Source organism: Myotis myotis, unplaced genomic scaffold (genome assembly GCF_014108235.1).
Source record: "Myotis myotis isolate mMyoMyo1 unplaced genomic scaffold, mMyoMyo1.p scaffold_m19_p_2, whole genome shotgun sequence".
NCBI lineage: Eukaryota > Metazoa > Chordata > Mammalia > Chiroptera > Vespertilionidae > Myotis > Myotis myotis.
In genome coordinates, this window is record NW_023416324.1 from 169,332,882 (window position 1) to 169,345,729 (window position 12,848).

General features: G+C 37.6%; 1 protein-coding gene across 5 annotated transcripts in view; it reads right to left on the minus strand.

The window, feature by feature from the left end:
* Positions 1-892: 892 nt before the first annotated feature.
* TP63 (tumor protein p63) overlaps positions 893-12,848 on the minus strand; it is a 99,513-nt gene continuing 87,557 nt past the window's right edge. For 2 of the 5 annotated variants that reach the window (XM_036347616.1, XM_036347614.1), the window contains exons 10-12: positions 11,448-11,592; positions 10,027-10,120; positions 3,929-7,117 (exon numbers count right to left, since the gene is read on the minus strand). In XM_036347616.1, the coding sequence (XP_036203509.1) occupies positions 6,821-7,117; positions 10,027-10,120; positions 11,448-11,592 (536 nt within the window). In that variant the 3' untranslated portion in view covers positions 3,929-6,820. Of the gene's footprint in view, positions 952-2,905; positions 3,003-3,928; positions 7,118-10,026; positions 10,121-11,447; positions 11,593-12,848 lie in introns of those variants that run through there. The other 3 variants (XR_004973844.1, XM_036347615.1, XM_036347617.1) reach the window with 3 other exon arrangements.

Genomic DNA, 12,848 nt, shown 5'->3' on the forward strand with positions numbered 1-12,848 from the left:
AATCCTTTTAACAATAAAGATTTAATTTAATTAAAAAAATAATCTATCCTATATAACAGTGATGGCAAACCTATGACACGTGTGTCAGAGGTGACATGCGAACTCATCTTTTTGGTTGATTTTTCTTTGTTAAATGGCATTTAAATATATAAAATAAATATAAAAAAATATAAGTCTTTGTTTTACTATGGTTGCAAATATCAAAAAATTTCTATATGTGACACGGCACCAGAGTTAAGTTAGGGTTTTTCAAAATGCTGACACGCTGAGCTCAAAAGGTTCGCCATCACTGCTATATAATAAAAGGGTAAATGCAAATCAACCTAATGGCAGAATGTCCAGTTGCTATGAGGTGCACTGACCACCAGGGGCAGACACTCAACGCAGGATCTGCCCCTGGTGGTCAGTGTGCTCCCACAGGTGGGGGAGTGCTGCTCAGCCACAAGTTGGGCTGACGGCTGGCTGGCAAGTGTAGTGGTGGTGGCGGGAGCCTCTTCTGCCTCCACAGCAGCGCTAAAGATGTCGCACTGTGGCTTAGATACACTCCCTGCAAGGAGTAGGCCTAACCTGTCAGTTGGACATTCCCTGAGGGCTTTCGGACTGCTAAAGGACACAGGTTAGGCTGAGGAAACCTCCCCCAGAGTGCACTAATGCTGTGCACCAGGCCTCTCTCTCTCTCTCTCTCTCTCTCTCTCTATATATATATATATATATATATATAGTCCCAAAATTCATGCAAGAAGTAATTTTGATAGAAAACACAGGTTTTAATTAAAAATTGTAAACTTTTTATTGATTCATAAAGTATACAGTATAGGGTTATGTATGGAATAGCACATCGGGTAAATGGCCTCCACAGCTTTGCTGGCACATATGCAAAGCCGTGGTCTTCATTGGTCTTCATTGTCCCTGCTCCTGGGCCATAACTGGTACTTGGTAATGCTTATCAAACTGAAGGGATTGAAATCAAAGGGCAACAGATATTAGAATCTGATCCAATAAAACAAGTAAAATTAGGCTTTTGTTTTTTGTTGTTGTTGTTAATGCTCACACAAAATTCAAATCTTGCGTGAATTTTGGGACACCCTATATAAAAGCCAAGCGACTGTCTGGCCGTTCGACTGTCCGACCAGTAGCTATTATGTGAACTGACTACTAGGGGGCAGATGCTCAATGCAGGAGCTACCGAGCAACAGCAACTTTGCAGAGTACACACTCGCACTCCAGGACCCCTTGAGGGATGTTGGACTGCCAGTTTTGGCCCCATCCCTGCAGGCCAGGCTGAGGGACTCCACCTGCTGGAGGGACCCCGCTCACTCTGCAGATGCCCTTTGAGCCCAGGCACTATCCCAGGTATGGCTGGCTGGAGAGGGACTGCGGGAGGTTGGCTCTAGGGTGTGTCCGGCCCGTCTCACCCATTTCTGCCCCGCCGGGTACCTTCTAATTAATTTCCTTTCAATGTGCCCAAATCCGTAAATAATACTGTAACATGTTCTTTTATAAAAATAGGGTGGTCAGATTCTGGTCCCCAAAAGTTATATGACAAAATTCTACTTGTTGAATAATTAACTATTAAACAGAACAATATATCCTTTTCATTTTGAGAGCTATATTGCTCATTGAGTTTTTGGGGTTTTTTTGAGAAGATTAATCTAGAATATCATCACATGAAGACTCAGTCTGAGATTTAACTTAGACAATCCATTTCACCATCATCATTAGAGTCCAAAGTAGTACTGTCTTTTTATATTTATCTTTGGATTTAACAATTTTGGAAAATCTTCCACTGTCAATGTTAATCTCTTTTCCATTATCAGAAAAAGATGAAAACTTCTGAATTATTATGAAAAACTAAAAGAAAACTATAAATACAAATGTGTCATATTGTTCTATACCATCTTGTAAGATGTAATACTTTTGGGTCATACAGTGAGAAAACTGGATAATTATGAATAGTAAATTTCATCACCCTTCTAGGCTTTTTATTGTATCATATTTCTAGGCCATTTGTCCAATAGAACTATAATGAAAGCTATGTATATAATTTAAAATTTTCTTGTAGTCATATAAAATATAAAAAGAACCAGTTAAAATTAATTTTAATAGATTTAATCTGTAGTATTAATGAACATGTAATCAACATGGAATTAATAATGAGCTATTTTACATTCTTTATTTTTATTCTAAGTCTCTGTAATCTCATGTGTATTTTGCATTTACAGCACATCTCAATTTGGAATAGCCACATTTCAGGTGCAGAGAAGTCATGTTTAAATAGTGGCTACCATATTTGACAGCTCAGTATTGGACAATTCTACCATTCTTTCTTTGTCTAAAACTTGAGTTTTTGGCTCGTTGGAATTGGTTGATAAGTGATTCCAAGAATGGTAAGAAAAGAAAATGTCTCAAGATTTGGAAAAACAAAATCTTGAAACATTCTGCATTTTAGATTTGTATAAGAGTCCACCAGACTTATGATGATTGAATAAATACATTTTGTCTTTTTTAAAGTAGTTTTGGAACTCTTAAAATAACAATGAGAGAACAGACAAGCTGATTAAAAAATGGACAAAGACCTTAAGAGGCACTTCACTAAAAAAGATATACCAATGAAAAAAATAAGCATATGAAAAGATGCTCCACAATTCTATGAGGGACATGCAAATTAAATGATATAACACTATGCATCCATTAGTAGGGCCAAAATCTGGAGCACTGACAAAACCAAGGTTGACAAGAATGTGGAGCAACAGGAACTCTCATTCATCACTGGTGAAAGTGCAAAATGGCACAGCCACTTTGGATGGCAATTTGTTTCTCGCTCTCTCTCCCTCTCCTTTTCTCTCTCTGAAATCAATAAAAATATACTTAAAAAAACCCAAGACTACAGTTAAAACAGAAGTACCTTAAAAGTATATCAAGGATTATCCACTTCATTGCTTCTTCTCTTTCTTTTCATGGCACCATTGTATCAACCATTTCATTTTGGGGGAATCCATCACCTATATTTTAAGGAATGAGAATTGGAATCTTTTGGCACCCCTAATGTAAGCTGAACCAGCCCTCCCTCTATGAATGTGTATATATACTGAGTGGCCAGATTATTATGACCACCTGATGTTTGTAGGCAAATTAGCTATAATTTCGCGCTGAAGTTGCTAGAGGGCCAGACCACTGTAAATAGGGAAGCAGGTTGTTTACCATGACAGTAGAAGTGATTTTTTTCTGAAGATATGGGTAAACAATGCAATTTAACAGCCTTTGAACGTGGGATATATATAATATGGTGGCATTATAATTAGAAAAATCAACTGATATATTTAAATTGTGTATATTATATACTCTGTTATTCTATCAAGTTATTTATAAATCTAAGATATTAAATCACTTTCATGCCATCTAATTCTAGCTCATAAAAGAGCTTTTTCATTTCTTTAATAAAATAATTAAACCATTTTGATAGTATTTTATTGACTAAATCAATGTTTATAACTAAAAGGTGATATTTAACACTAAATTTATAGGAGAATGTGCCCAGAGACCACCATCTGCAATGCTGTTCCCACACACAACCAGAGTAATCTGCATCCCAGCCCCGCAGTTCTGAACTGGACATCAGGTCACTTCTTAGCACCATGAGAAGGTCACTAAATTAGATATTAGGAGTATCTAATCTCTTTCCAAAGCACACTTTTCCTGACTTCAGTCAAAGTATGAAATCTGTGAGGATATTTTTCTGGTCTTTTCTGCTTCATAGATTGGGTAAAATGAGAAAATAATGATTATAATGTTCTGAGATGAGAAGCATCAATATTGAACCTCTTTAATGTTTTCTCATGATATTTTTCTTCCTCAATGATTAAAAATAAGGCCAAAGAATACACAGACAGGCAGATACACACACACATACACACCACCACACACCATCTACACCATTTCTCAATGCATTTTTATTTATTTTTAAATTTTATTGCATGTCTTGGTAAACATTTAGTGGCTTGTAGATTTGCCTCTGGCTCACCAAAAGCCCATGATACAAAATACCAAAAGACAAGCAAGTGAAGCTTAAAAAAAAAGTATCACATCTCTAAGAAAGAATCTTTCAAAAACATTAATAAAGTATATAAAACATTTGACATTTACTAATTTTTGTACAATTATAAAAATAATAAAAAAATACAACCCTTAAACATTCAACATCCCACATACTATATTTTAGAGGAATATCAAGAAAACAAATATTAATGGATTTAATGAAGAAAGCTCAGTTCTCCATTTCTGTTTCTCATCACCTCCAAACAAAAACCTTTCCATTTTCGACAAGGCCACAAGGCTTATCCCCTGAACTGGAGGAACATTAAGCCCACTCCCATTTATGAGCCTTTAATATTCTTTTACCCCATTGTCCTAGCTACTCATACACTCAAAGAGTATAAGTTTCCATCAGGATGTGAAGCCAGTGGTTGCACTTAGACTTGGCTATTGCCAAATCCATGAGATACAGTACAGGGATTTCTGAGTCCCCTAGTGCCAAATCCATGAGATACAGTACAGGGATTTCTGAGTCCCCTAGTGCCATCTGAATAGTGCTGAAATAGCTCAGAAGTCCTTAAGTTTACTCAAACACTCAGGATAGTAGAAGAAGCCATGTGTCCTCCTAGCTTTGCCAAGGCACAGTTTTTGTTCTTCCCCTTAATAGGTGTTCAAAGCTGCCTGCTTGTTCCACAAGTTAACAGTGCTTATTATCATTTAAGCACAATGAAACTTTGAAATCAAGGACTCACTCTCTTGAATATACAAAATAAAAATAATAAAAAAACAACAACTTTCTCTCCCCCCATCTTAATTATGACATTTTTTTTTCTTATTGACCTTTTAGTTTTACTAACTGGTATCTCCATGAAAATATAAAAAAAACAATAATAATAATAATAATAAAAGGTTTCAACTGTGGTTCTGAAAAACCCACTATCCCCAAAAGAAAAAGAAAATAATTGAAACACAAAATATGTAATTTCATACACAAAACATATATACACTTTTCAGATGAAACACATACATTATATTTTAGAGCCACATTAGCCCTTTTGCACTTTAAAATACAAATGGAAGCTTATGTGCAAGAATAGCCCTTTACCAGAAAGTAAAAGATTTTATATCTCATTAGCATATACACAAAATATTTGTTTTATAGTTTGAAAAAAACGCATTTGCTACAAAGTGTGTTTCTGAAATATTTAGGGGAATATTGTCATATTTTCCCAAACATTGAAGACAACTCTTTGTTTATGTGGTTCAAGCAACAGCTCCCACAGTAGGCTTATCCCCTGAACTGTGGGGAAATTTTTATGTCTATGCATAGTCAAGGAGAGAGATGGGTGGGGAATTGGGTTCTCACAGTTACTTTCCAACAAAGTGAAACTCTCATTGATCAAAAAAGAGAAGTGAAATAGTGATGTAACTGATGCCACAGAGAAAAACTAATCTCCTAATTTTGTATTTTCCAAATCACTACTCCTATTTTAAACCTTGAAGAGAGAAAGATAAACAAGCTTCTACATGCAGAATTTTATAGAGTAGGAGGGTCTTTAAAAGAAACATTTACCAGATAATATTATCTGTTTCAAAAGGTATTCCAAGAATTTAAATTCATGGTCCACTGAGGTCTCTTACTAAATAGTGGAGATTCAATATTTCCCATATAATATTTCATTTTCCTGGATATTCTGAAGAGCCATTATGACTTCACTGTAAGAACTAGGTAGATGACATTCATTTCAATCAATTCAACCTTAATTCTACCAATAGTAGTAAATGTGTAATTGAGTTTGTCAATCTACTAATAAATTTCAGTTTTAAGGCTTCTATAATGGCCACAAATGTTTTACCAATAAACACTAAGAAATCATATGTCTGGTATTAAATTTGAGGGGATTATTGATATATCCAGATAGATGATACCAGGTGTTTTTTAATTGGCTGCCATGGACCCTTGAAAAATTTTAGCCATGACCCATATTCCCCATTCCCAACCAAAAGCAAGAGAGCATATTTCCTTCCTCTAGTGATAATATGAATATGAACTTTTTCTTATAATTGGATTAACCCCAAAGTGAATCACCATACTACTAATGTCAGTAACATAAGATACATCAAAATAGAGAATCATGTACATATGTATATAGTCACATAATAAGTAATGGTAAATACATCTGAATCTAACCAAAGGTTTGATGTGGCATTTGTTTAGCATCAAAAGAACTGAAGGGACCTATACATAATTGTCACTCACATGTACCACAAGCTCTAAATAGGTATTACCATACATGGGATCCCTTGAGAGAAGGGGTATAGATAAGCCATCCAAAACAAGTAAATTAAAAAAGTCACTAAGTGCAACTCAATTTTCTTTCCTTTAAATTATATTTTAAACAATACTCAATGCCCCCCAATCAAAAATATATACTGTATATTTATATATTTAAATATATAGTCTTAGACTATAAGAGTGAAAATGCTTTATAAAAGTCAATGAGAGAGCTCTACAGCTTAAGAAGACACTCACTGCTTTTTCGCTCACTTCTACTAATTCATGATAACTTTAGTCTTGCAAATAATAGATTTGAAGGCTTAAAGCCAGAATCAGAACCAGACAACTGGTTGGACATTAGGTTAATGTAGCCTTTTACTTCTCCTTCCCTTAAGAAACCACACTGAGAAGAGGAAGGAGGTAGGGAGTATGCTTTGAAGGTCAAGCAGTAGTGCCTTATAGGGTGGTGGGCTGATGGGAAGAGTATGGAAAGAGCTCACACAATAATGCTCACTCCCCCTCTTCTTTGATACGCTGTTGCTTGTTGCGACGAGCATCCATGTCAAAGTTGAAGTCATTCCATTCATCTCGGGGTGGGAAGGAGATGGTCTGGCGGAGGGTGAAGCGCACTGCATCAATAACACGCTCACCCCGGGTTTCACTGGAGCCCACACTGACTGTAGAGGTACCACTTGGGGTCCGCAGGAGGTGGGGAGGGGAGGAGAAGTCGTGTAGCTGCCGGTGGTCCAGAATGCCTTTCCAGATTGCATGTCGGAATTGCTCAGGAATTTTTAGACTTGCCAAATCCTGTGCAATAGGAAAGGGAATTAAGGAGAATCAGGTCAAGGAGACAACTGACATTTAATCTGTAACATTTTGTCATTCCCCAGTGCTCCTCTGGTTTAACTGATCTGAATTTATTGACCTCTAAATTGGAAAATAAAATAGCTCTCCCATAACCTTTGGCACTGCATATAACTAAGCACAAATGTACAGTCTTGAGGTGCCATCTCTGCTTGTGGATAACACTTTGTTCATTTTTTTACTGGTCCCAGTTCCTTCATTAGTAAAGTGGGGACAATAGTTAGATCAGAGAGAAAAAATGCCAAAACAGAAACATTTGGTAAAGTACCTTCCAACTCTCAAATCTACATGATTCTAGTCACTAGAAGAAGGTATTAATGGAATGACACCACCACTCAAATGAGAATTTGAGAAGACAAGATTACTATCAGTTATTAAAGATTTTCTATGTGCCATCCACTGAACTAATTATTTTATATTCATGATTTCATTTAATCCTCAGATTAGTGGTAGATATTATACACCTTTTTTAGATAGGAAAGCTGAAAGTTAGAGAAGTTGATAAACCTAAGTTTGTATAACTAAGTGAATGACTTGGGCACTCAGGACAGCCTCTGAGTCCAATAGCCCAACTGCCAAAAGGTCTCTTAGTGCTTAGATAAATTAGAGTATCAAAATGCAGAGTATGTGCCCATATTCTATGGATGGGAGTAGAAGGCATGACAAATATGGTTGATCTTAACTAAGGTGGTGGCATCTCTTACATTTATCTACAGTAGTTCTTCATTAATTTGTTTCAGTGAGGGCTAATTTTGAAAAATTATATTATTATTTTTAAATTTTTATGGAATGGCAAGTTGAGTAGAAACAACATTGTTCTTGGAGTTAGAAGACCTTGATAGAGGATCTTTTGTCACTGACTGGATCTAGACCTTCATCAAATCACTTATTTTCTACTGGCCTCATTGGTAAAATGGAATACAATTCCTTTTTAGGTCATTGTGGAATAATGTAAATATGGATATGAAAGTATTTTGAAAATTATAAACCACACTATATAAATCTTAACCATGTGTATTATTGTTGTATTATTATTAATCCATTCTTGCATCTTAGAGAGAATACTTATGAAAACTCTCAAATTTAATGACATTCCTTTTCCAGGAAGGGATGCAAAATAACTTAGACTGATATTGAGAGACAAGCTGAAAAAGAAGTGTTTATTTCCAGTAATGAGATGGAAGAAGCTGAGGTGAGAATGCAGAATTAGATGGCTTTCCAATCTTTCCAAATTTGGGCATTTGCAGTATGGGTACTCCATTTCCTATTCTAGGAGAAGAATATATTATAGAGAAGATGATCCATAAACAGATAAGTGAACATAATTCTTTATGCTTCTGACACTCCCAATAAGTCCAAAACTCTTTATAAACTAGGCTTCATTAATCTGAATGACTCTCTGGATAGATTTTAACTTATTATGGACAGGTACGAAAGCTGTGAGCCAGACACTGGCATAAGATGTAGTCAATACCAGCAGAGAGAGATCTACTTGTGGATAACATCTACAGATCCTAATAGGCAAGGGAACATCCTGACACACTCCCCAGTGGGGACAACGAGCAAGTAGAGGTATAACTTTAAAAATATAGGGAAGAGACATATTCCCTGTTCCATCATGTAGAGCTCCCAAACAGAGCAATTCCATTGTCTTCAAAGGATGGACATCATTGTAGTTATCTAAAACCTGTCAGAACTAACTATGAAAGCTTTCTCTATAGTTTCACCTTCAGGGAGCAGCATCCAGAGCTGATTTATGGGGTGGAGAGGGGTGGGAATAGGGGCAGCACAGCATATACTGTTTACCACAGGGCTGGGCATTCTCATGCTGCAAGGGCATCTCTGGCATCGGTGCTCAAGGAGAGGAGAAAAAAAAGTCCCAATTATAGAAGCAGAGGCAGAAGCTGAGGCAGAGAGGATCTTCTTCCACCAGTCCAAAGGGACTTCTGGAAGCTGGTAGACAGATAGTAAACCCCAAAAAGAGCAACATGAAAGGCAGCCAGGGTGGAAAATTAGATTGCCTAAACCAGAACAATACAAGCTCCCATGTGAGCAGCAGTTCAAGACATGGTGTAGCTTGCTCCAAAATACAAACCAAATAATATAAAAGCCAGAGGAGAGTGATTTTGAACCCAACTGGATTAATTGCAGCCCAGAGAGGCAAAGCGATAACCACAAGTTTGCATTGCTACTACAAAGCAGAGTTGGTATTTAAACTCAAGATAAGTAATCTTTCCCAATAATCATGAATTTCTGAACCCTATTCTGATAGAATTGAAAATGAATGAACATATGGCTTTCACTGAGAAGAGCAGCTGAATCCCTTTAAGGTCCTACTTTAAGGAAAGGCAGAAAAGGCCAATTCATAGAGTTAAAGACCAGAAGTTTACACCTCAGGGTTCTGTTCCTGATTCTGATATCAACTCATCATAGCAAATGACTACATTGTCGTCTCTCCATGTTTTAAAGTGAGAATATTATCATATGCTTTCTGCTATCCTCCCTAGGATCTGATATCAGTTAATGAGAACATCCAAAAAGTTCTCTAAATTTAGAAATTATTCATTTCTTGAAGATGAGAATTAGATCTCTTCTTTCCCACTCTGTACATAGTATGCAATAGACAATTGACTGATTAGGCAAGCTGAGGAAGATTGATTGCTAAGCTTCTCATATGTGTAGGTTGTGGTCTAGGAATCTTTTAACATGTTATGGATTCCATCCAAATTGAGTATTGGAGGGTATGACAAAAACAAATTTTATAACCAGGGGGATTGTCCTACAAGGTGGTTGTCACCAGAGGGAAGAAATGAAGAAATAAAACTCAAGAGAAAAGTCTAACAGTTACTTACATCCATGGAGTAATGCTCAATCTGATAGATGGTGGTCAGCCCCTGGGTCGTGAAATAGTCCAGACATGATGAACAGCCCAACCTCGCTAAGAAACTGCAGAGGGAGGAGGGAAGAGGAAGGAGGAAACAGAAAAAGAAAGTTCACCCCAACTGCATTGGCAGATAAAGAAAAACCCAACATTTTGCCCTGGGATGCCCTACAGAAGAGACTATGGGTAGATAAAGTGTATGTGGTCCTTGGATTTGAGTCTTGGGGATAAGTGAGTTGAATTTTAGGTCTATAAAATTAAAATCAACTGTAAGGATTCCTGCAGAGCAGGAGCTTTGAAATGGTGATTGAATTGTAAGGGGTTCTATAAATGTGCCTTAGTAGCCATTGCAGGTGGTGAAAGGAAGGAGTCCAGTGGTCAGCTTCTCAGCCCTCTTGCCTCCTGGCTCTTCACTTCAAAAAGAGCATCTCTACTTTAATTGTTTTGTATTTGAGGGTTCTGGGAATGGTTCTGAGAACGGAACCTGTCCTTAGGATAGGTTCATGAGACCAAGATAAATTTATAGGCCACTATACTATGAAGCCATTAATGCTTTTTGACTTATGTTTTGGTGCTGGTCTCAGACTGATAATGCCACCAGTTTGCCACAGAACCAGATGCTGGGTGGGATAAGCTATGTATTTGGCCATCCCTCTGACTGATGGTGCTAGTTTCATAGCACCAATCACAAAGAGCTCAATGCATTATTCCAGCAGCCAAATGAAAGAATTATTCTGCACATGAAGCAGAGGAAGATGATGTGTCCTGGGAGTGAGATTTGGGTGCCTATTCTTGCCATCGTGGGAAACAGATCTGTCAGGCTTCATGTACTTCTCTTGTCATGCTATCTGAAAGCCTTTGCCTGGAGTGTTCCCATTTCCCATATAGCAAAGCAGCAGAGGCCATCAGGTTCTTGAAAGTCCCTGTCATTTTTGCTAACATGAAAACTCTTCTATGGGCATGCAACTTCAAAATAATCATCCCATGGTGGCTGAGAGCTATGAGGCCTAGAGAGCAAGAAAGGGAGCAGGATAGCAAGTGTACAGCCCTGTTGGGAACCCCAGCCCTGGGCACCAATTTGAAGGCCACAGCTGACCTTGTAAAAATGGGAGGGAAGAGGCAGGGAGCAAGTGAAGATGGGGGAACAGGCATGATAAATTATATGCCTATAAACTCACATTTTCACTTTCCTCCATGTTGATTAGGGTCATGTTCCTTAATTAAACACTGATGACCACTCCATAGATCAGAAATAATGGTAGCTGAACTTCAACCATGGGGCTGCTTTCTTTCTTTCCAACTGTGCTATTAACTTTGGACAAGTGTCCACCCTCCACCACCCAGAAATGTTTAGGACAGGCTCCCATACTGTGGCACATACTGTGGACTCACCTGACAAGGCTGCAATCTGTGGGGTACGGAGGTGGGGGGGTGCAGTGGGAGGTGGATGGCATGGAGAGTGGGGGAGGGAGGGCCTGGGTGGGGCTGAGTCCATTCATGTCTCCAGCCACTGGCATGTGGGTGCCCATCATAGGAACTGAACAGAAGCAGGAGGAACAGAGAGGGTTACTGCCATCATCACGTACCAGCATCCTAGTGGCCCATCTTGTCTGGTTTAATGTACCTAATTTACCAGGCTTCCTTTTTAGTCATATCTCTCACTTCATACCTTCAAGTACTCTACATCTCATCAATCAGTATAGCCACCAAACTAAAGACTAACTACAGGCCTCTTGACCTTTTTACAGTCTCTTAGGACAATCTCTTCCCACTTCTTTCTGTACTTCTAATGCTCTGTCCAATTACTCATTGCTCCTGATGTTAATATTTCCCTTGTTGTATTTGCCTTCATGGGTTATATTTCTGTCTCCTTCATTAGTCTAATCTCCTCAGACATGGAGATTAAACCTGTATCTGTCTAGATCCCCACAGATACTAGCATGGCACAGAGCAGATGCACAGTACACTTAGGTTAAGTGAGCAAATTAAGCAATCTATGAATGAGAGAACAAATATTTATTTTGGAATAGGAAGATTTGTTGTAATATTTGTAGAAACCATAAACCTAATAAGAAGGAATGCAATTAAAATTCTAGCTTTCTTATGGTCCATTTCAGGATTGTATTCACACACTGATTTTTTTTTTTTTTTTTTTTTTTTTTACTAAACCATAAACTGTAAACATTCACTATAAAGAACAGCTTAATATAATAATATTTATGAAAAAAGTGTATTCAGGTCAAAAAAAGGAGCAAAACAACATATATGCAAAAAGATGAATATAATTTATTTCTACTTTAGTGAATAGTAGTGGGCCAAAGGGAAAAGACTTGTGCCACTAATGAGCCATCTAAAGAGCACAGGACTATCATGTCTCATCGGTTTCCCCTCTGACTTTCCTGATGACAGCAAAGGAAAACTGTGAAGTATAAATAAGAAAAAGTAGGCAAAGTCTGTTACACAAATATGAAGGCCTTGTCATTACTACTCTCTGGTCATCCAAAGAAAAACTTGAGGACTCTAAGAGCTCATAAGAAAGAAAAACAAAAAAGTGAATAGGTACTTTTCCTTTTGTTGTCAAGGGGTCAGGTTGAGTCTTAGGTTGAATTTATCCCTAGTGAGAGAGCAGCTCAGCTCTAATGTCTTTGGTCTTTGTTGCTATATCAGGCAATCACATCACACATGTCTTCATCTCATTGAATTCTGAATATGTGCCATCAGACCACTGAGAGTCCCAATTCTACTCTCCTTAACTTCATTAAGAAAACCCAGTCTCTTCAAGGAAAAACTGAA